Genomic DNA, 20253 nt, shown 5'->3' on the forward strand with positions numbered 1-20253 from the left:
ATGATTTGACAGCTCTAATATATATATATATATATATATATATATATATTAGATCATTAAATCATTAAATTTAATTTAGTGCTGTCAAAGTTAAAGCATTAACTGATTAATTAATCAAAAATTATTATTATCGCATTAATCATAAATGTACGCAGATTAATTGCACTATTAATTTTGACCATATATTATCCTTTAGCGTGACAGAGGATGGCTACGTTTAAGGTAGCACAGGTTGTGTTTGAGCAATAAAAATAATTACATGCATTAAATTAAAGCATTTAATAAATGTTTGCGTATCACATTTAGTGTATTTGTTCATGTCAAAATATTGGGGTATTTTTTTCCCATTTTAAATTATGTAAGTAATTAACTGATTAGAAAAACAGGAGGATGAGCGTGTGCAGTGGATAAAAACATATTGAAGATGTCTTCATAACATTAAATGTCAAAAGAATGAACACATAACCAGTACTCTTCAAATTTGGCGGGGGAAAGTTTTGATTAAAAAAAAGCCTTTTTTTTATTAACCGATTAATCGTGATCAAAATTAAAAAAAAATGATTAATCTGATTTTAAAAATTTATCGTTTGACAGCTCTAATACATATATATAGTAGTCATTGATACAGTAATTTCATAATAATTAATCAAATTTAGTTAAAATTAAAAAGATGTAATGTACCGTAAAAACGAGTGTGATATTGATTTGAATTGAGGTCATTTTTCTGCCACTGGATGGCATAATTGCATTTGTAAGACATTGGTGACAGCTCAGTGCATTTTTCTTTTCATACTAAAGATCTAATCTTTAACATGAAGTAACTTAAAATTGGAAAATACAGCTTGACTATATGCATTATTATTAAAATGTATTACTGCAAAATTTTGACATTCCCCTAGTACAGGCTTTCCAAGTAAGGGGCGGTCATTAATCGTGCATTAAAAAAATAGTGGTGTTAAAGGAACTTTAAGTTAACTCAAAATTAATGCACACATTTTTACACCCCGTGTGTGTGCGTGTGCATGCATGTGTGCGTGTATGGGTTTTACATAAATACGGCAGGAAAAATAAATAAAATGAAAGAACAGAAAACAACAACTTGCTATTTGTTACCTCAATTCCTTTGGTGACAATATGTCGCACTTTCATGTCTGTTTTTGCAACCTTCCGGTCCAGCATATTTTCAATGAGTTTTTCCAAATTTTTGCGATGATCTTCTACATTTGGCAACATTTTCTGAATCTCTGAATTCAAGTCGGATTTCAACTGTACCTCAAACGTCTCTTTATCTACATACAAACACACATACAAATAATTTCCAAGTGTCATTATGTGATACTTTGAAATGTGGTCATTTGTTACCATATATAAGGGAAGCTGACTGTTGGTAGGATGTCTCAGGGAGCTTGATCAGGGTCTCCATGTTCATGATGATGTCCACATGCTTCTTCAGGGTTGCAGTGAACAACATATTTGTTTTTAAGGCTGGAATGACCATCTGGAGTTGCAGCATTGCATTTTTCATCAGTTCAAGTCTACATTAAAGTGCATAAAAGTTGAAAAATTAATGAAATTGACTGCATAATTTGTATCCTTTATTGCCGACTATGCTCTCACAGCATTAAATTGATCTCAACTGGACTATTCCGTTGCGACTGATTCAATGCCCTGAGAATGAAAGGACCTGGAGGAATGAGAATATTAACAGGCACAACTTAAAATATTAGGTACTTAATGAGATACACCTTTGATAACTTTATTTATTCATAATTTCAATGATAATTTGTGGGAAGCGCCAGCACATTCGTAGATACATTTGAACCAAATGGTCAAGATTTAAATTTTGTTGTAGACAAAAGAAGCTGTAGCTATCTTCTATCAGTTGACTGACAAAGTATTACTATTTTAAAGACAAAAACATCCCATTGTGGAGTCTATGCTTTTCAATTGTTTGACTGAATAATAATTTCTCTCATGTCCATTATATGTAGAGGTGTCTTATAGCCTACAAAACATTTTCATTATCTTTCCAGTCTCATCCCATTTGTTTTATCTGTTCTGCTCCATTTCCAAATGTATTTGTTGTCATTGTTTTCTTACTTCCAGTTACAGACTCTGCTGTTTACTGCTCACCAAATTGCAATTGCCTGCCGCACTAAATACTTAAAACAAAACAAAAAAATCTTGCTCGATTGTACTTGACCTCATATTTCCGACGGCGTATTGGGGCTATATGTATAAATATTTTTTTCCCCCAGAGTGGGGTAATATTCTGAGAAACTTTACAAAATCGAATTTGTGGAGAAAAAAAAAGCTCACCAATTTTTGAGTTTATACAGTGGCAAATTTGCGAGTTTATAAAGTGGCAAATTTGCGAGAAAAACACGTAGCGTACTCCGAGGATGTTTGTGCCAATACTCGGGTTTTCAAATAATAATTAAAAAAATTTAGAGTTTATATAGTGGCAAATTTGTGAGTTTTTTCTTGGAATATTAAACCCCCCACCCTCCCGGAAAAAATATTTATTAACATGCATGCTTTAAAAAATGTTTGTTCATAAATCTACAGAATGTACCTTGTGCACCCCATCACTGTCAGCTGTGGAATGTTCTTGTTGGTGACCTCAATGGTGATGCCGCACATGTTGTTTTGCTTTGCATCACTATCAACTCCAGCAACCTTGATGCCAAGTTCCACATCGTAGTTGGGAATAACAACATCAGTAGTCAGAATGTTCTTATTGCGATTGTATTTCAGAGATGCAGTGGCTTCTGTTGAGTCATCACCTAACAAAAGAAAAAATGAAACACTTCTTCATTGTTTTTGTCGTAATTGTGTCATGGGTTGCCATGAAATTTTATTATAATACTACCTTCAGCCTTTAGTGTTAGCCTCAGAGAATCAATTACATGGCGACCCCTTTTTCCTTCTTTTAGGGTTTCACGCTTTATGGTGGCAGTGTACTCTGTAACATCCTCTGTGGGTTGAATTACAACTGCAGCCCTACGAGATTATCAAAAAGACTATTATGTTAGGGTATAACATAAAATAATTTTTTTGTGCCATTTTTGTTTTTAATTTCATGCTTAGGGGGGAAAAAACTATAACCTATACTTACGTAATCCCAACAGCAATATCATTCATTCATACAATTAATTGCATTTAAACAAGTTGCTATTTGTTTTCATAGCAACCATTCATTCAAAATAGTAAACATAACAGGGATAAAACATACTTGTCACACTGGATTATTGCTCACCAGTAAAGTAATGCATTCTTAAATGGTATTCGAAAAAGGACTTGCCATGATGGTAATATAAATTGACTTTCATCTTGCTCGTCTTGTAGAATGACCGTGCATGGATTTGACTACATTTTATAATTGGACTGTGTGAATATATGAATGAAAAACTCAGTTCACTCCACCAGGTGCAACTCCAAGACCATCTTTCTGCCTGCCCGGCAGAGACCGATCTAACAAACGCTGCGCTTATAGGAAAATGAGAGTCTGCCAGCATTTGCACAAAAGTGCAGATTCTGCGAAAATATAGCTGTGAGAGTTTACAATCCATCCTTTCTGTGTTTGTTCTTGTGGGGCAATTTAAAACTAGTCTGGCAGCTGTATTCATGGCAATGGGGCATATTCACAGCAACACATTAATATAACGCCAAATGTATCATATTAAATACAAGACATTTTGAGCCCTCTATTTCATGAGTATAATGTTTTCTTTCCCATTGAAACCCTGATGTATACGATCTGACACATACATTGCACGGATAATCCATTAGAGGGCAGTATCACCCAACTGATGGCTTTTCCAGTGACCTTGCAAGATCACCCCAATTGAGAAAGGACAGACACCTGTACTTATTAATAGTGGGAAATGTTCTTTCGGATTTTGGGAAATAGTAATATGTTTGTTATGTATGTGGTTCGAAATGGCATCAAAAGTTTTTACTTTTATAAAGATGAGGAAATAGCTGCTTGGGAAAGCGATGTGCCACCCACAATCTTCGGCGATTCAACTCGGCTTTAAGTTTTTACACGTTTCCCATTGGCCCAGGACAAAAGGAGATTGATAGTCACGAGACAGTTTCACCATCAAAACTAATACAAGATTCGAAGGCAATCGAAGCTCACTCAGCTGCTTCGCTACGGAACAAGCCATCCATCAGCTACCGTCATGGCTCTCCCCTGCAGTGAGAACATTAATTCTGTCGTATAGTAGTTATTAAAATTTTTGTGTTTTAAGATTCAATAACCCCAATTTTGTTGTATTTGCACATTACTATGCCAATAAAGGCTTTCTACTCTCCCCTATTTATGTTCAGTCTCTGTGTACAGCAGGTTGCTATGGTTGTGGTTGTTATTTTAAATGCAGTTGAGAGTATAGAGTTGAGTGTTTCAAAAATTAAGCCATGCCTGTACACACGGATGGTAAAACTGTGAATAGCTCATTAAATCAGATATACATCATTTGATCACTTTGAACGGTGGCCGTATTACAGCTACACAGCAAATCAGTCAGTGTTAAATTTCCAGTGTTCGATCAATGTTATGTTATTTTAACACCGTCAGGTACTGTATTAAAAAAAATACACTGTCAGAGTAAATTTCCTTGAGTGTTGGGGTGGATGTTGGGTGTAACCTGTATAGCACTACTTTGAGTGTTAAATTGACCACACCCTCATTTCCGGTGAAGGACAAACTTTCCAATTTTTCAGCGCACTGTTGACATTTCAATAGCGATACATCCATTTGTTGTGGTTGTTGCGGTGGCGTGGTAGAGTGGTTGTCTCCTAAACCTAAGAATGTGGGTTCAATCCCAGGCCAGTGTGACTATGTCAAAGTATCCTTGAGCAAGATACTGAACCCCTGATACCATGTCATCAGTAGTCAAAATGAGGGCCTTGTAAGGAGGGAAAAGACTAGATAAACGAAGTACCATTTATCACAGTAAAGTGTAGTTTGAGTTAAATTTTTAACACTGACTCTACAGTAGTGCAGTACTCTCATAAGTGTTTAAACACCGGAGTTAAGAGTAGTTTGGAAGAATTAAATGTTTAACTCTGACACTAGTTTAGACACTAATTTAGAGTACTTTCAGCACTACTCAGTGTTTACCAGTGTAGATTTTTTTTAAACACTATACAGTGGACTAGCACTGGTTAAGTGTGAATAAAGTAACACTTTGAAAAGTGTCAGATTTACACTCATAGGTGTGGACACGTATCAACACTTTTCTAGTGTTAGATTTAACACTCTCAGTGTTAAATCTAACACGGCGATTTTGCTGTGATGTCATTAATGGGAACGTTGAAGTAGACATCGAGTGAACTGACAAATTAGAAGCTATCAATCATGTTACGCGTTTACCTGCTGACTAGACGTTAACGTCACCTTACCTCTAATACAGAGTCCATTTGTAATATATTCTGCAGACCGTCTGATGCAGAGGGCTGTATGTACAGGTGAGCAATAAATAGTACAGGTAACTTCAAGTTACGGTATGTAACTTACATGGTTTCACCAGTCAGAAGATAATACGGGGCCTGGTCTATGGAGGATGCATTTGCGAAATTAACAACAGTGCAGATTTTGAGACCTGTGAATAAGGGCTGACAGTCAGTTGAGTTAGTCTGGTCCACCTCAAGGGATGGCATTGTCATGACTTGACCAGAGGAGACTGACACCAACTTGTTGCTATTTTCAAAAAGAAGAGAGGCAGATGGTGAGAAAAATTAGAAAGGTTTTCTAATTTATGTGACATCATAAAACATGAAGTAAATTTCACTAACCTAAAAGAAAATAGCTGCGTGTTTGATTTTGGTGCAGGGATGGACAATTTGATTTGGTTTCTGTTGATGCTAACTTTTGCATTGAAGGAGTGCTCATGGTACATGTTCGTGTGCATCTCAAGCCCCGCCTCCACATAATCTGGAGCATGAACACCCATTTGGGTGACGATTTCTAACCCAATAGAAGGCATAAATCCCAGGTCAACCTGCACATACAAAAGTCAAGCAAAACAAATATGCTTCATAATCATTGATTTAGAGCCATCGATTCGAAGTTGCATGCTTTTCTTGCTACACACATTTTTCCATCTATCATTTATGCTTCTTTACGCCAGCTACGCATTCTGGTCTGCCTGAAAATTATAAAAGAGAACTATTCAAATTAATTTCTTTTTTTTTCTTTTTTTTACAGCAGTCTTGAAAGAGAATTGTTGACATGTAAACTCAATCAGAGCAATTAAGTTCATTCCCGACAGATGCTTATTCAAATAACAAGCTAATTGATTACAAGAATATAAAACAGGGGTACCTAACAACTGTAGCTGCAGAGAGACTGAACAAAATATAGTTTGAGTTGATCAAAGAGGCGCTTGGATCCACGATTACAGCGTTTTAGCTGTGATATTTATTGCTGGATTATAACCCCACTAGAAGACTTTTGTTGTTGTTGTTGAATTTATTGTTTATCATGATGCTTAGCTACAACTAGTGTTAATTTTATCCGCCATTTCTAAATCTAGTCTCAGTTTTACTCCAGTTTCAATCACGCTTGTTAGTTTTTACCATGGTTAGTCAACCTCATCCCGTTTTTATTTAGTCTATTTTAGTCAAATTAAACGTCCAAATCTCAGAAGGGGGGGGGGGGGGGGTGTCGTAAACTGATTTGAAGCTCTTTGTATTTTCTGCATTCAATTAAGTGCAGTGGGTGGGTCAGAAGTCGAGACAGTAGAATATGCATAAATGAAAAAAAATAAAAAATGACTTAGCCAATGCACAAATGAGGGAATATGACCCTTAAACTTTTTCTACATTTGGAATAGGATTATAAGAATTACTGTGTTTGAATTGATGATCATGCCTCCTTTGGCACCAAGGGCAAACACACCAGCCAGTGAAAACTTCAGAGGGAATCCAAGGGCTGTGGATAATGAGAAGGAATTCTCCATGAAGATGTAATGAATGAAGACTTCATTATCGGTTCTACGGGTCAATTCAAAAAATATCTGTTGAAAGGAAAAATATATATTTCAGACTGATTATAGGCCAGACATGAAGTGATCAGATTATCATTACGATCTTCCATCAAGCTTAATTGGAGCCTAATTTTAAGGGTGATAAGATAACTGCCCTTTCTGTACGCAATCATTAAATTGATAAACAACATTTGAAAATCATCTGGAATTTAAATTTTCAAGTCACAAGTTTTCAAGTCACAAATTAGACTAATAAGTAGCACGTGCATACATACAGTATAATATTCCACTACACTTCTCCCATTTTTCTGACTCTCTAGATCTCACGATTGGGCAGCTTTTCAGGTACTACAGATTGAAAATCATTGGACAATCTTACGTCAGTCACTACAGTAGCACCACTGGACAGGTTAACATGCAAACACGAGCATGGTAATCATTACTTCTCGAAAGTCGAGCAATTTACAGTAGAGAGAGGTAGGTTCTTGGAAAAAACTAAAGCTGACATTATAGAAAGAATTACAACTTTTGGGCCAGTGGTACAAATTACTTTAATTAAATTGATTGATTGATTTCCAGCACACCCAAGACCCTATACAGAGAATGGTTGGATGGAACTTTATGGCAATAAGAAATGAATGGTTGCTTGATTTAGCAAAAAACACAGTTAAAATGATGATGATAATGATGATTATTTATACAGTACAGACCAAAAGTTTGGACACACCTTCTCATTCAATCCTATGCTTTATTTTCATGATTATGCAAATTGTAGATTCTCACTGAAGGCATAAAAACTATTACAACAACTATGACAACTATCGAATACATAGTAGTTAACAAAAAAGGTGAAAATAATAAAATAAATACATAAATAAATAGCCACCATTTTCTTTGATTACTTTTTGCACATTCTTAGCATTCTCTTGATGAGCTTAAAGGTAGTCATCTGAAAGTGTTTTCCAACAGTATTTAAGGAGTTCCCGGACGCAAGAATGCCCAGAGTATGCAAAAAAGTAACCAGAGCAAAGGACGGCTATTTTGAAGAATCTATAATATAAACAATTTTTGTCAAGTGCATAACTCATCAGTTCATACATAGTTTTGCCTTCAGTGGGAATCTACAAAATAACCAGTCATGAGAATAAAGCAAATGCATTGAATAAGAAAGTGTGTCCAAACTTTTGGCATGTCTGTATATAAAATGATTTTGTAACTCCGTGAGTCATCACTTTATCGTGGTGAAGGGGTTCGCGTGTCCCAATGATCCTAGGAGCTATGTTGTCTGGGGCTTCATGCCCTGGCAGGGTCACCCATGGCAAACAGGTCCTAGGTGAGGGACCAGACAAAGCAAGGCTCAAACAGACCCCTTATGATGAGTACAAATTTGGGATCTTGGTTTCCTTTGCCCGGACGCGGGTCACCGAGCGAAGGCGAGCGTCTGGTAGCCCGGGCCTTCACCCATGGGGCCGGGCCAGGCATAGCCCGAAAAGGCAACGTGGGTCCCCCTTCTTATGGGCTCACCACCTGTAGGAGGGGCCAAAGGGGTTGGTTGCGTAGCGAGCTGAGGCGGGAACTTTGGCGGTCCGATCTCTGGCTACAGAAGCTAGCTTTTAGGACATGGAATGTCACCTCTCTGGCGGGGAAGGAGCCCGAGCTGGTGTTTGAGGCAGAGAAAGTCCGACTGGTTATAGTCAGACTCTACTCCACACACGGCTTGGGCTCTGGTACCAATCCTCTCGAGAGGGGCTGGACTCTCTTCCACACTGGAGTTGCCCACGGTGAGAGGCGCAGAGCAGGGGTGGGCATACTTATTGCCCACCGGCTTGGCCCCTGTACGTTGGGGTTCATCCCGGTCTTTGGGTGGGGGGACGGGTCCTGATTGTTGTTTGTGCCTATGCACCGAACAGCATTTCAGAGTACCCACCCTTTTTGGTGTCCTTGGAGGGTGTGCTGGAGAGCACTCCCTCGTTCTGCCGGGGGACTTCAACGCTCACGTGGGTAATGACAGTGAGACCTGGAGGGGCGTGATTGGGGAGGAACGGCCCCCCCCGATCGAAACCCGAGCGGTGTTTTGTTGTTGCACTTCTGTGCTCGTCACGGACTGACCATAACGAACACCATGTTCAAGCACAAGGGTGTCCACATGTGCACTTGGCACCAGGACACCCTAGGCCGCAGTTCGATGATCGACTTTGTAGTCGTGTCATCGGATTTGCGGCCGCATGTTTTGAACACTCGGGTGAAGAGAGGGGCGGAGCTGTCAACTGATCACCACCTGTTAGTGTGTTGGCTTCGATGGTGGGGAAGATGCCGGTCAGACCTGGCAGACCGAAACGTGCTGTGAGGGTTTGCTGTGAACGTCTGGCAAAATCCCGTTAGAAAGAGCTTCAACGCCCACTTCCGGCTTTTCTCTTGTCCCGATGGAGGCAGGGGACATTGAGTCAGAGTGGGCCATTTGCTGTACCTCCATTGTTGAGGCGGCCGATCGGAGCTATGGCCGTAAGGTGGTCGTGCCTGTCGTGGCGGCAATCCTTGAACCTGTAAGGGATGCCGTCAAGCTCGAGGAGTCCTATTGGAACTTTTTAGCCTGTGGGATTCCGGAGGCAGCTGACAGGTACAGGCTGGCCAAGCGGAATGCAGCTTCGGCGGTTGCTGAGGCAAAAACTCGGACATGGGAGAAGGTCGGTGAGGCCATGGAAAACGACTTCCGGACGGCTTCGAAGAAAATCTGGTCCACCATCTGGCATCTGAGGAGAGGAAAGCCGTGCACCATCAACACTGTGTATAGTGGAGATGGGGTGATGCTGACCTCGACTCGAGACGTCGTGAATCGGTGGGGAGAATACTTCGAAGACCTCCTCAATTATACCGACACGCCTTCCTTTGAGTCCGGGGACTCTGAGGTGGGCTCTCCTATCTCTGGGGTCGAAGTCACTGAGGTGGTTGGAAAGCTCCTGGGTAAAAAGGCATGGATGAGATCCACCCGGAGTTCCTAAAGGCTCTGGATGTTGTGGGGCTGTCAAGGTTGACAGGCCTCTACAACATCGCATGGACATCAATGACAGTGCCTCTGAATTGCCAGACCTGGGTAGTGCTCCCCCTTTTTAAGAAGGGGTTACAGGAGGGTGTGCTCCAACTATAGAGGGATCACACTCCTCAACCTCCCTGGTAAGGTCTGTTAAGGGGTGCTGGAGAGGAGGGTCCGTCGGTAAGTCAGGAGGAGCAGTGTGGTTTTTGTCCCGGCCATGGAAGAGTGGACCAGCTCTACACCCAGGGTATTCAAGGGTGCATGGGATTTCGCCCAACCAGTCTACATGTGTTTTGTGGATTTGGAGAAGGCATTCGACCGTGTCCCTTAGGGAGTCCTGTGGGGGGTGCTTCGGGAGTACGGCATACTGAGCCCCCTGATACGGGCTGTTCGGTCCCTGTATGACCGGTGTCAGAGTTTGGTCCGCATTGCCAGCAGTAAGTCGGATTCGTTCTCAGTGAGGGTTCATTCACGAATGAGGACAGGATGGAGGACAGGAGATCGACAGGCGGATCATTGCAGCGTCTGTAGTGATGCAGATTCTGTATCGGTCCATTGTGATGAAGAAGGAGCTAAGCCAAAAATGGTTTTACCGGTCGATCTACGTTCCTACCCTCACCATTGGTCACAAGCTGTGGGTCGTGATCGAAAGAACAAGATCCCGGATAAAAGCGGCCGAAATGGGTTGCCTCCGCAGGGTGTCCGGGCTCTCTCTTAGAGATAGGGTGAGAAGCTTGATCATTCGGGTTCGGATGCCTCCTGGACGCCTCCCTGGAGAGGTGTTGCGGGCATGTCCCACCGGCGGGAGGCCCCGGGGACAACCCAGGACACGCTGGAGAGACTATGTCTCTCAGTTGGCCTTGGAACGCCTTGGGATCCCACCGGAGGAGCTGGTTGAAGTGGACGCGGAGAGGGAAGTCTGGGTTTCCCACCTAAAGCTGCTGCCCCTGCCACCCGACCCCGGATAAGCGGTAGTAAATGGATGGATGGATGTTTTTTGCTACACAAAATTTACTTGTCTTGTTATTATGATTATGCTATTATTAAATCATACACACATCTGTGAGTCTGAGAACGGTCTCTTACACTGACATTGACTAGCAGTTACTACTGTAGTGATGGTGAAGCCACACATTTCCCAGCATGCTTGTAAATGGTTGTATTAAAGGTATTAGACAGGATTTGACTACAAATTAAGTTTTCTGATTCACTTAAAAATCACGTCGACCTGTAACAAACTTGTACTTATGGTTAACAAAATAAAAAAAAATATAAAAATATATATATATATATATATATATATTATTCATAAACTGTAGACGTGGCGGGGAATTTTAGATTCTAGCCAATCAGTAACGAAGGTTCTTCGTTATTGATTGGCTCCTGGCTTGTCAATCACGCTTCTTGCATATGTGCCCCGAGTACATAGCTTGCGTAGACCAGCGGCAGCGTACGTAGCTTCTTCCTACTGAAGCTAGCTCCTCGCGTGTGCTTTCAAAGTTAACCAACAATCGCAGAGAAGGATAAAGGACCACCGAGCTGTAAAAGAAAGACCGTTTTTGCTGAATTGGAGAGGACAAGGACTGAAAGAGTGAAACAAAGGTCATTTTGAGCGAGTCTTCTCAGCCACTGCGTGCGCTAAAGCAGCAGAGAGGTCTGAAGACAGATGCTTTGGTCGCTAAGTTTTCTGCTGGGCAGGTAACTTCAGTTATTTTTTGAGTTAGAACTATACTTTATAAAGTTTGTTAAACATGTAAAGTTGTATAATGACACCAGCGTCAATGCAGCTCAACAGTTTGTTTATTGACGCTACTGTTCCTGTGTAAAAAGCTGGGAGGAGGGGGGTGTTTTTGCACATGCACACTATTGAGAAAACCACAAACAGCTCTTGGGCTACTCATTCGCCTCAGAATCGTCTATAACAACTTTAAGTTAAAAGTTACTCTTTCGTTGCTTTGTCATAAGTGTCACTTTGATGTCCTTGGAGATGGAAACACAAAACAACAGAGGATAAAAAGAACATTTTAGTTGAAAAGGTAGGAGTGCTTTATAATCTTGAAGGTTGGATCCTTAGTGAGGATGAGCGGTACAGATAATGGATGGTTGGATTAGTAGTTTTTATAATATTTCTTACAATATGGTGAGTTAATGAGGAGTAACCACATTATTATTATTATTATTATTTTAAAAGAAAATAGCATTTATATCACCGCGCATGGAAGGAATTCATATAAGTCAAGTGTGGCGTGGTTGTGGACCCAAGTGCGGAAAGCAAAACGGCAAGGCAGGGACGCAGCCCATAATAAAAGAGATTTAATTAAGCAAAGAGGCAAACGAGGTACTTAACATCCAAAAACAAAATCAAAAAAGTTCAAAAACATAAGTCAAAGCAACAACTAAACCAAGAACACGACGAGGTAAGAACATTAGTGGGGTTTGTATCCACCCCTTTTTATTTGAATTGTCAAGAAATGCAAAATAAAACTGAATGGAAACGCTAGAAATTCGAAAAAGGGCCCAAAATTCGCCCAAAAGGTTTTTACGCTTGGAGGAGGTGGATTTTGCAGCATAACGAAAAAAGGAAAATGGTAATTTTGACGATGGAAACAGGTTTTGCAAATAAATACACATCACACGTTTTGACCAGATATTACGTCACAAAGCAATGGCGGACGATAAAGTAAGGTATGTTTGGGGGCACGACGAAACAGAAATATTTTTGGAATTAATTAAAGACGTAATAATTAATGCAATTTTAGATGGAAAACAGAAAATAAATGCTTTGGTTTTTTAAAAATTAAAAAAGAAAACTCATACGACGTCATTGCACGGCGCATTCCCTTCCTGTTCTTGTTCTTCTTTTAAAATACTGGTGGATCACATGGTGTATGGTGCACTTACAGCGGTGGAGTCCCCTCAACTTTTGCAAAAGAAGAACAGATGGAAATGGGCAAAACTCGCATGTCCATTTTGCTCATTTTCAGTAAATTTGCTTTAAAATTTTGAAACAATTGGATAGAAACCTGACTATTGACAGGACATGGCAAGGCTGTGTCATCAACAATGAACCGACAAGGACTGAAAGAAAGCAAGGAACGAAATACACATACTAACGAGACAGCGAGAGACACTTGGACAAGACACATGTGGCAGAGGGAGCTGGTTGGATGACACCAGGGACCAGGATGACAAGCACAGGGGAACACATTAACCTGACAAGAGACACAAGGAAAACATGACAAAACCCAAACCAAAAACCCCAGAACATGACAATATAGAATAAGTAAGTGCATGCTAACTGATTCAAGAAACCCTAACTTACTTTACATGAACCCATGTAGCTAATATCAATATAACATACTGTACACACATCCCAGGTGTAAATCAAATGAGATTTGTTAAGGCAAGATGCTTTTGTTAAATCTCGTTTCATCCTCCAACTACCACTTTGCAAGGATCGCTTTCATGATCTGACCTGACGTGGTAGAACGTGGAAGAACACATAGAAGTATGAGAACAGAGTTTCTGCCATCTTTCTTATTTCGCTGGTCTTCACATAAATCTCGTTTCCCAAAAGCTTAAGATAGGCAGTGGCTTCAGGGGTCGGTGAAGAATGCACATCCTTAATGAGCTTCTGGATACTCTTTGCGATGTCATTCAGAAGTGCCTGTGAAGGCTGGAGAGAGAGTCCCAATGTATACATTAGTTCTTTGGCCTTCATGTAAAATGTTTTGCTGATGAAGTTGCATACAAATAATACATGGAAAACAAGTCACCTGTCTCTTAGTTTCATCTTTGTTTCGTGCCATTCTGTGCAAAACATCTTTGATCATCTGGGATTGCTCACCTGCCCAATACATAACTCTGGAAATGGAATCTGGAAAGAAGCCATTCTCTCCAAAAAGAGCTTCAACTGTTGGTTGGAATCCTGTTCCCTCAACCCAAAACTTGAAAAAATAATAATAATTACGTTTTGATTTCGCAACACCATAAAAAATACGCTTGTAAGAATACCTCAAAGATTTCGTAGTTGTAGTTAAAAACTTTTAGAATTGTCTCCAAAAAAACCTCCTTGGGTAAAGTATCTGTGGCATTGAAGATGATGTTTCCGCTTACTGAACCCACAGGCGATTCAATCTTGTAATTGCGTGACTTGCCATCAATGACCTCATTAGTGGTTAACAGTCGATTTTGCAAGGCGAGTTCAATATATTCCCTATACCTTTAGAAAAATAAATGAGTAAAATATCAATAATGTACATTCCACGGATTTGTCTTATACAGTTTATTTATTTATTTATTTAATATTTCACAGGCTCCTTTATTGTAAGACAGGGGTGCTGAAGTCCAGCCCTAGAAATCCCCTAACCAGTCTGTTTTAGCTGTTTCCCACCTCCAACACACCTGATTCATATGATCAGGATCGTTATAAGGCTTTTGTAAAGCTTGCTAATGATGAGCTGATCATTTGATTCAGCTGTTTTGGGGGAGGGAGACATCTAAAACTGTCTGGATAGGGGCTCTCGAGAACAGGACTTGGGCACCCCTGATGTAAGATATCAGTTATCTCTGTCTCTTATAAAGATGCAATAGATGGGCATGCTACGCCCACAAAAATTGTCACTCTCTGATGCGGTAAACGAACAATTATTAATTCATCCATAACCACCGGAAAACATACACTATGTTTCCAAAAGTATTCGATCACCGGTCAACACTCGCAACAATCGCAACTTAGCTGACATCACATTCTTAGTCAATGGGGTAGTTTTTGAGGATAGAAATTGGGTAACGAGTTCATCGGGGGTGAGAGAGAGAATGTGGGTGAGGCTACTGATAAAGTGGAAAGAGCATCTGAGCTAATGTCCTCACTTTTGTGAATTGAGCTGACACAAGGGAGGTTGACTTTAGAAACAGTTAATTTGGTAGAAAAGTTATTAGCATGTGGTCTGAAAAGGAAAGTGAGTCGGAATAGAAATTGGTTGCAGTGATGCCAGAACATCAGACTGTGTCTTTTGCAGTGAGAACTCCAGACTTTATTATTATTATTTTTCACCCCAGTCACTTCATCCAACTCTTCAGGCGGGATCCTGAGATGTTCTATGGACAGCTGGGAAAGTCATTCCAGCGTGTTTTTGCCTTTTCTTCTTCTTAGCACTGCGTATCTGAAATACTATAGGAGGCATCCTTACCAGATGTCTGAACATCTAGCTCCATCATAATGTGAAAGATCAGCTGCTCAACTCTGAGCCCCTTCCATATTCCTGAGCTTCTCACCCTAAGGGAGAGGCCAAACTCACTTTGGGACTGCTTATGTTCATGAACTTGTTCTTTCGGACACTGCCCACAGCTCGTAACCATACACATTAAATTTAATAGAATAAATGTTACTCTACAAAGACTATCTTCGGTGCCATTTCTAAACAGACTAAACATTTATACTTGAAAGAAAGTAAAATACTAAAAAAAAAAACAACAATAACAAAACGCTCAAGGGGTGAGGAATGAGCCCACAAACTTCAGCATGGAAGACTCTACAACTTGAGCTATGGTACACTTACTGTTAGCTAGTAGCTACCATATTGCTGATGCGTCTCAAAGAAGACCAAAAAATTGAGATAAGAGGATTCCACCTGACACCTGCAATATATTGACACCAAGTAGGAGTGGCATGGGTTCTTCTGAAAGTTCTGTGATTGTTCCTCAACTGTTGAGTTTTGTTGTTTTTTTGTTTTGGAATATTTTATTCTCTTCTGAGTATAAAGTTTACTCTGTTTAGACTGGGACCAAATATAGTCTTTTTCAGTTCGGACCAAACTTTAACACCAGTCTGTGAAATTAGATAAATAGATTTCTTAAATACTCACTTGTGCATTTGCGGCTCCTTTGAGTTTTGAATATTTTTTAGGTGGGAAAACACAAAGTTCTTAAGTTGATCATCCTCCATAACCTCTATATTGGTCACCAAGTCTGTCACAAAAGCTTGGTCTGGGTTCTTCATCAGGATCAAGTAGGCTGCAATACGTATCTCAACGTGACCTAGAGGATCCTGATACACCTCTTGGAGGAAGTCTTTGATCTGTCCATGAATAAATGATAAATGGTGACTTTGTTGTTATTATGCCAGTCAATAGAAACAAATATGCGATTATGGTCATTTAAATCTGTTTCATGTAACATAAACAGAGTAAATGTTCACATGACCACCTTTTAATACCACATACCTCATCATTAATGTTCATCTGCCTGAAAGCCTGAATAGCTGCTTTTTTGTTTGACAATGAAATGTCCCTTCTTTTGACATAATTCATAATGGAGGAAATTAGATCAGGGCTGACAGTTTGCATAGCTTAGAGATTCGTTCAATCCATATCTGTATGTCCTTAACGGGTTTGTTTGGAATAATGCCTTTTCCTGGGCCTACCTGGACACCTAGGCTTGACCCATGATGCCAACAACCTGGTAATCAAAAAGCATCAAACATCAACACAGGGGACATCAAACAAAGAATCCAAACATTTAAAAATAGGCCCAAACCGATTAATTGATCAGCTCATACATACTGACCGTTATTAGACCTTGTTGAAATAATAATTGTTGGCCTTATCTAAAACCCTGACATACGGTAAGCTTATTTCCTCATGAAATATACATGCTAGGGATGTAACAATATCCAACCATCACAAATTCACGATACGATATCATCATGATATAAAGGTCACGATACGATAATTATCATGATATTATGGGGAGCTTGGTGATATAAAAAAAAGGTCACAATATTGTAAAAAAAGAAAGAAAAAAGAGCTCTTACTAAAAATAATACAATATTGTGCTTTTGTACATAACAGCAATGCATACAAACAACCTACAATCTCTAATAACAACTTAATATTGAGGCACTTACTTGCTAATGCTCGCACACATTGAGTTCCTCCACATATTAACTCAGTTCACGAGCATATTACGTTTCCCTTCATCTGACCATTAGTGTGGATTTTAAACATAGCAGGGCCAAAACATGCCTTGTGAAAATTAAACTGTACTAAAAACTAGCCACCAGTTAGAACTGACTTTTTTAACAGATGTGCTGCTTTTAATATAGTAACATAACGACGACGATATTGTGCCAGTTTTAATTTCGAGATATCACGATATTGCCGCTATCGTTACATCCCTAGTACATGCTGTTCAGAAGCTATGGAGAAGTAAAGGACAAACTTGGCTGACAGAAGGATTTTCTGGGAATTACAGTACATCTTTCTCCATTTACTGCATGCATTTGTTATCATTATTTAGATTTATGGCCTAAATCTAAAGCTAAATTCATCAGTTCATACTTTCTTTCTTTTTCTTCTTTTTTTTTTTTTACATGTTTTTATACTTGAAAATTTCTCTCTTTTGTAAAGTTCAACAAAAGTTTTGTAAAATAATCAAATGTTCTACCTGTAATTCATATCTATGTTGTAAGCTTTCTGGGAACAAAAAATATGTTACTGTATTCATCACGTGTTTTTAAAAACGATTAGCCAATTAACCAGTTATTATATTATTATTAGGATTTTTTTGAGTGTTGTTCCGATACCGATGCCAGTATCCGGAGAGGCCCCGATACTGCATTAAAACAGTGGTATCGGCATCGGCAAGTACTAACAAGTAACATGCCGATACCATTACAGTATTTCCGACACTAATATAAGACTTTGGATGCAGCATCTTGTGTCTTACTTGTGAACGACATTCACTGACGTGTGACGTGTTTACTGCATGCCGAGCCAAGATATCCTATTGGCCCTTGAATGCTCTGAACCAATGGCAGGGCAGCTATTTCATGTTGTAAAAAAACACACCAAAAACTAGGTAGCGGTACGGTGTCTGCATCGGCCGATACGGCAAAACTCGGAATCGGTATCAGGGGCCAAAAAACGGTATCGGAACAACACTTTTTTTTGTCCTGCCAAATATCACAATCTGCTTCAGAAAAATCAAAATCGGTTGAGCCCTACTATAAACAGCATAAGACAAGTTTGATCACCCATACCCTCAATACAAGGAAGGACATTGCCTCAGAATCAGGTGGAACATTGTCAGAATCATCATTGGTTTCTCCTGAGCAGTTATTTAATAGTGTCCGCATGAACTCTGACACAGCCATGACCTCAGGGGTTATCTTCCCTTGATGGAACCTGTGGCAACATAGATGTTTTCTTTGAGGTGTTAAACAATTGTCATTAAAACTGGAACTTTTATTGTAGTACAGAGAGCAAGGCAATAGCATACGGTGGTGGGTATTGTTAGTGTTGTGATTCAGGTAGTTGAATATTAGACAGTTGATGTATAGTGATATATCGTTGATCCACTTGTCCTGTTCACATCAATCAAATTGCAGGTGGCCACTAAAGTAATCTACTATTAGCCCTGCACTCTATAAACAGTTGGGTCAAATGTACCCCAATTACGGATAAAAAATGGACCGATCCACTTTATGCAGAGGTGGCAAATCCAGGTCCAAAAAGTAAAAACCTTGCCATAGTTTGGCTTTAGCCCCAGGTGCTGAGCTAGAGAGTTCCCTAGCTAGCTCACCGGGTGTTCGGTTACCTGCTAAGCCAAACTGTGGCAGGGTTTTTACTTTCTGGACCTGGATTTGCCACATCTGACTTTATGGGTCAATTTGACCTAACTTTCTGGGTTGTTGTATACAAAATGACCCAATCTTTTGACCCAAGTAAAGGACCTGACCAATATTTAGTTGTTTTTGTTGTTGTAATTGAGTTGTTTTATGCTGTAAGACCCAGTTATTGACTCAAAGTCGGGTCAAATCGACCCAAGTAGACGATCGGTCCATTTTTTACCCAAAGTTGGGTTATTTTTGACCTAACTGTTTTTAGAGTGTAGTCTCCAGACATTGCCATTATCCCGACCGAGTAGGCAATAGAAAAAGGATGCATGATTGCTGTTCTTACTTCTTTACTGTGTTGCCAAGAGCATACATGATGGCTTTGCTCTGTTTATACTGAGCCATGCTGAGCATATCTCGGACCCGTGCTGCATCAGGGTTTGCCTGGAGACTGAACACAAACACCAGGGCATCAGCTCCGAGCGCCATCTTATCAAGGTTCCTGATGGCTTGAAAGATAGCACTGGTGCACTCTGGAGTTCCACACTGAAGCAAGGCCTGCCAAGTAAGCCATTTAGATGAACGCAGCATCTCAGGGACCATCTGATTCAGAGTCTCATTCCTCAGGTTACGTAGGGTCGACACGAGCTTATGGAAAAGGCTAGTCCTCTTTTGACCATGGTCAGAGCCTGTCAACGACTTGAGATCCCTTAGGGTGCTCTTTACAGCATCTTTTGTCTGGTATGGAGATTTATCTTCTGGATTTTCAAAGTAGAGTGACTTTTTGTGGCTGGGGTCAACATCTGCACCAATACATGTGTATTATTATTTCACAATGTTTGCATTGTCATTGAAAATAATGTATATACAACAACAATAATAATATTAATAATAATAATGCCATTATCATTATTATAAGACTCAGACTAGGTACTTGACATTTTAATTTACCAAATACTCTGGTTTGGATCCTTTTGCAACTTTGAAAGCTGAGCTCCTGGGTTATCACGGACGATATTCCATTCTCCCTGCAAGGCAAATTAAGGATGCTTGAGAATAATGCATAAATAGAATATACAAACGTAAAGTCAAATATTAACAAAAGGATGGCATACTTATTGGAAAGGGGAACATAGATGTGTGTTTCTTTGCACATAGCAGTTATGATGTGCTTTTCTTTCTTATCAAAGTGGTAGTTGCAGTCTTGCTTGCTTGTAATCAGCTTGGACAAGAGTCTGTGCTGGAAATCACAATACACAATGCTTCTTTTGTCATTCGTAACAAAAACCATGTTCTCATTTAAACCCTACTACGGCAAACTTCTGTACCCGTGTGTCTCTCAGGATAACATGATTGTTAATAATTAGAGATGAAAGCCACTAACTATTAAAGCCCTTATCTCACTTAACGGTGCAGGCTTGCGATGGTGCGCGCATGTAGCAAGTGTTATTTTTTCGGCAGGCTTCTTTCATTGTTGCAAAACGTTGCAAAGACACTTGCCACACACTTTCAAACCTTATTTGTACTCTCAAATTACATGATCAAATTTTTCGGCGACAATAAAGACTATGTGAGAGTATTAGGAGGGATTGAGAGTGTCTGGCAAGTGT

The 20253-nt window shown here is 39.8% G+C and overlaps 2 protein-coding genes across 11 annotated transcripts in view; both read right to left on the reverse strand.

Moving 5' to 3' along the window:
- The window catches only part of apoba (apolipoprotein Ba), a 32303-nt gene extending 14091 nt beyond the window's left edge, over positions 1 to 18212 (reverse strand). For 3 of the 10 annotated variants that reach the window (XM_086095502.1, XM_086095510.1, XM_086095511.1), the window contains exons 1-13: positions 18068 to 18212; positions 16251 to 16485; positions 15894 to 16105; positions 14041 to 14248; positions 13803 to 13973; positions 13502 to 13702; positions 6858 to 7025; positions 5803 to 6008; positions 5525 to 5707; positions 2873 to 3003; positions 2576 to 2786; positions 1363 to 1535; positions 1114 to 1289 (exon numbers count right to left, since the gene is read on the reverse strand). In XM_086095502.1, coding sequence (XP_085951628.1) covers positions 1114 to 1289; positions 1363 to 1535; positions 2576 to 2786; positions 2873 to 3003; positions 5525 to 5707; positions 5803 to 6008; positions 6858 to 7025; positions 13502 to 13702; positions 13803 to 13973; positions 14041 to 14248; positions 15894 to 16105; positions 16251 to 16373 — 2163 coding nt within the window. In that variant the 5' untranslated portion in view covers positions 16374 to 16485; positions 18068 to 18212. Of the gene's footprint in view, positions 1 to 1113; positions 1290 to 1362; positions 1536 to 2575; positions 2787 to 2872; positions 3004 to 5524; positions 5708 to 5802; positions 6009 to 6857; positions 7026 to 8227; positions 8608 to 13136; positions 13239 to 13501; positions 13703 to 13802; positions 13974 to 14040; positions 14249 to 15893; positions 16106 to 16250; positions 16486 to 18067 lie in introns of those variants that run through there. The other 7 variants (XM_086095512.1, XM_086095503.1, XM_086095505.1 and 4 more) reach the window with 7 other exon arrangements.
- Positions 16115 to 20087, reverse strand: LOC147163265 (apolipoprotein B-100-like). Its single transcript, XM_086095526.1, has 4 exons — positions 19759 to 20087; positions 19595 to 19671; positions 18990 to 19446; positions 16115 to 18212 (listed from the first exon to the last, which is right to left on the reverse strand). The coding sequence occupies exons 1-4, from the start codon at positions 19932 to 19934 to the stop codon at positions 18032 to 18034; spliced, it is 891 nt and encodes a 296-aa protein (XP_085951652.1). The 5' UTR covers positions 19935 to 20087; the 3' UTR covers positions 16115 to 18031.
- Between the last annotated feature and the right edge of the window lie 166 nt (positions 20088 to 20253).

This window comes from Leptonotus elevatus, chromosome 14 (assembly GCF_054856555.1).
Source record: "Leptonotus elevatus isolate MCC_2025b chromosome 14, RoL_Lele_1.0, whole genome shotgun sequence".
NCBI lineage: Eukaryota > Metazoa > Chordata > Actinopteri > Syngnathiformes > Syngnathidae > Leptonotus > Leptonotus elevatus.

What these genes read in the sequence shown, in the direction of transcription:
- LOC147163265 (XM_086095526.1), bottom strand. Translation starts at nt 19,934, where the DNA reads ATGGTTTTTGTTACGAATGACAAAAGAAGCATTGTGTATTGTGATTTC. An exon ending in TATGTTCCCCTTTCCAATAA is followed by an intron (nt 19,672 to 19,758) that starts GTATGCCATCCT and finishes TTTGCCTTGCAG; the next exon opens with GGAGAATGGAATATCGTCCG. An exon ending in CTTGGCAACACAGTAAAGAA is followed by an intron (nt 18,213 to 18,989) that starts GTAAGAACAGCA and finishes ATGTTGCCACAG; the next exon opens with GTTCCATCAAGGGAAGATAA.